The sequence below is a fragment of the Aplysia californica genome, unplaced genomic scaffold (genome assembly GCF_000002075.1).
Source record: "Aplysia californica isolate F4 #8 unplaced genomic scaffold, AplCal3.0 scaffold00449, whole genome shotgun sequence".
In the NCBI taxonomy this organism is placed as follows: domain Eukaryota; kingdom Metazoa; phylum Mollusca; class Gastropoda; order Aplysiida; family Aplysiidae; genus Aplysia; species Aplysia californica.
In genome coordinates this window covers 273,970-277,318 of record NW_004797719.1, presented here as the reverse complement: position 1 = coordinate 277,318, position 3,349 = coordinate 273,970, and the positions used below count along the sequence as shown (strand labels likewise).

General features: G+C 49.0%; 1 protein-coding gene across 1 annotated transcript in view; it reads right to left on the bottom strand.

Moving 5' to 3' along the window:
* Positions 1 to 3,349, bottom strand: part of LOC101845486 (hornerin) — a gene marked incomplete at its 5' end in the record, with an annotated part of 51,073 nt that overhangs the window by 17,030 nt on the left and 30,694 nt on the right. The window contains 2 exon segments of the mRNA XM_013086264.1: positions 1 to 124; positions 883 to 1,780. Coding sequence (XP_012941718.1) covers positions 1 to 124; positions 883 to 1,780 — 1,022 coding nt within the window.

Genomic DNA, 3,349 nt, shown 5'->3' with positions numbered 1-3,349 from the left:
GGCTTGCCCTCTGAGTGGTGCGCGGGGGGCCGCCCTGTGCCCGCCACAATGCTCGGACGCTGGGCGGCCATGGGGTCCAAGGCCAGCGGTGTCGGCAACGGTTGGCCCGGCATGCCGCGGCTACCTGGGAACCGCAAAAGGTGAATAATAATAATTATAATAATGACAACAACAATAACAATAATAGATTGCATTTATATGTATATATTTTTTTTATATAGTAGAGGGTTTTACGGCGCTCGCAACTGCATAATGTCATATGAGCGCCAAGGGGTGGGTGTCAACAGAGAAGTCCTTACAGGGAATCAGACTTACTCTGCTCACCTCTCTAGCTTCAACAGCACAAAGTCTGCTTCGACTATCAAGGCATCCCGGAAATAGCAGGTCACAAGAGAGTGACAAACATAAAAAAGAAGTAGAGGATAACGACAATAGTAAGGATAAGGAAAGAAAAAGCAGCAGTTCCCTGCTGTAGATCAGGCACAGTTATGAGCGTGACATGAGTCAGCCCATTTACAATTTTACTAAGCTTGAACGAGAAATGTCCCCCCTTTGGGAACGGCCTAAAGACACTTCAGTCAGTGGCACAGCCCCGTGGGGTGAGATAAGATACATCTTTATTGTCCAGATCCTGGCACATTCGTTTGGTGTTTCACCACAAGTACACACACACACACACACACACACACATAATAATAGATTGCATTTATAGGTGAGACCTGCTGACAAAAATTAAAAACTGAAATGATTGCTCAGCATCCCTGTCTACAAAAACTAAAAACTGAAATGATTGCTCAGCATCCCAGTCTACAAAAACTAAAAACTGAAATGATTGCTCAGCATCCCGGTCTACAAAAACTAAAAACTGAAATGACTGCTCACCCTGAGGCCACACGGAAGGCTGTGGCTTGTCGTCGCGCGCGCTGTGAGGTGATGCCTTGCCTCTCGCATCCACGCCCTGCCCCATCATGTACACCATGCTCTGGCCACTCACCACCGCCATCTGGTGGCGGGGGTCAAGGCCGCCGGGCTGCGGCTGCCGCTGTGGCGGGGCGTGCGGGTGAGACGGGGTCAGGTCGCGACCCGCGCCCCCCCGCGGGGACAGCCCTTCCTCCCGCTCACCCTTCTGGCCGCGCGGCATCTGCTGGGCGGTGTAATAGTCTGACATGATGGTGGCCCGCGAGCTGTAGGGCAGGTTCGGCTCCGCCTGCGAGTACGGCGAGCCTTGCGGCGGGTACTGGCCCTGCTTCGCGTACACCGCCTGCTGCTGTTGTTGTTGTTGCTGCTGCTGTTGCTGCTGCTGCTGACGGTACTGGCCACCCTCATACACTGCCGGACCACCGTGCGGGCCACGGTAGCTCGGGTCCAGCGGCATTCTCGGACCACCTCCTCCTTCCTGGCCGGCAGTCGTCCCCGGAAGCCCCGCACGGCCCATTTCCCGCACGGGCGTGCCTTTGGTGATGGAGCCTTGCTGCGCCGGCGCGGACACGGGCTGGCGCACCATGCTGGCCATGGGGTGGGACGGGGCGGGCGGGACCGACGGGTGGTGGGACACGGGGGTCCCACGGGTGATCGAGCCGGGGATCAGCATGTGCGAGCTGGAGGGAGGGGAGCGCGCCTGCTTCGGCGACGACCTCTGACCGCTGTTGGTGATGAGCGGAGGCACGGGGGGCATGCGGCCGGCCGGGGAGTAGCGCGAGGGATCCATGCCGTGGGGGTAGGGGGAGGAACTCTGGCTGGGAGGGCCGCGGACGTTGGGCGAGTGCGACCTTGAATCCACCTAGAAGGAAAAAAAAACATTTTTTAAAATAAAAATCGACCGATGAGTGAAAAACTTTTCTTCCACACAGTGTTTTAGTTTAGGAAACAGTTTTACGGCAACACAGTAAGGTCATATAAATGCCGAAGATTGCTGAAGAAGGAGGGGAGACAGAGACGGTATAATTGTTTTAGGAAAGAAGGAGCAAACCACACCAGAGCACTAACCCACACAGGTGGAACTTGCTGTAACAGATACCTTCTTCTTTTTAGACAAACACCTGTAGAAACAGTCACTTCCCATTTCCTTCCTTGCTATTTTTTACATAGCAATGACACAGCTTAAGACAGCCACCCATCTAACACGGGACACTTTTTCAAATGTCAAATGACAACGGGCAGTCGTCTTCGACAGCGTCAAGGGTATTTTAGTTTTAGTAAGTGTTTTACGGCACTTGCAACACAATAAGGTCATCATATAAGTGCCGAAGATTAGAGGTGTTACAAGAGAGTAACAAACATAAAAAAGAAAAAGGGGAGATAAGGACGATAGATGTTTGATAGGAAAGAAGAAGCAAACCACACCAGAGCACTCGCCAACCACACCAGAGCACCCGCCAACCACCCACAACGAGTGTATAATAAGACTTCATTTCACACTTATCTGCATAGCCCACAGAACAAAAAAAAACAAACAAACAAAAAATATTTATTGAGAAAAGTTTCACCCTTCGTATTATTATCTGTGGGTGGTTGGCGGGTGCTCTGGTGTGGTTTACTTCTTCTTTCCAGTCAAACATCTACCGTCCTTATCTCCCCTTTTTCTTTTCTATGTTCGTTACTCTCTTGTAACACCTCTAATCTTCTGGCGCTCATATGACCTTATGCAGTTGCAAGCGCCGTAAAACTTCTATTAAAACTAAACTAATATTATTATCTATTTATATCATACTCTGATTGGTGTCAAGAAATAATATAGTTCCTAAACCTGAAACAAGGAGACGAAGACCCTTTAGACAAGTCACATACCCGGAAAACATTTGTACGTGTTTTAGCGCCTATAAATGGCTGCTTGCACAGTATGCTTCCCATGAAGTTGAGGTTGTTTCAGAATTCTCTCAGGTCTACTGGGATAATAGTAGAGATCGTGAAGCACATAGAGCTTGCTGTTGAGCGGGGATTTGCACAATACAAATTAATGCTATCTATTATTATTAGCAGTAGTAGTAAAAGTGCCCGTTCTACGAACGGAATAATAATGAAGACGTACGCACATGCCATTGATTTTTTTAAATGCCTCGGAATAAAAGTGTGGAGAGCCATAAATTCTTGGTGGCAGTATGACTTTTCTACCTACATTCACAGAGTCTCCGGCACGTGCTGGGCGGCGAGGTTCCCTATTCTTGCAAGCTAGGAATCGTAGGAATCGACTCCGAACCCAATTACTAACTTTCTAATGATGTGATTTTTTTTTCGATGGTTACCCGGTTGGCTCCGGACATCTTCGGGATTTAGGATGGCCTTGATTTTGGAACACTACAAAGCATCAACTTTTATTTTTCCAAAAAAAAAAATCTAAAAAAAAAAAAAA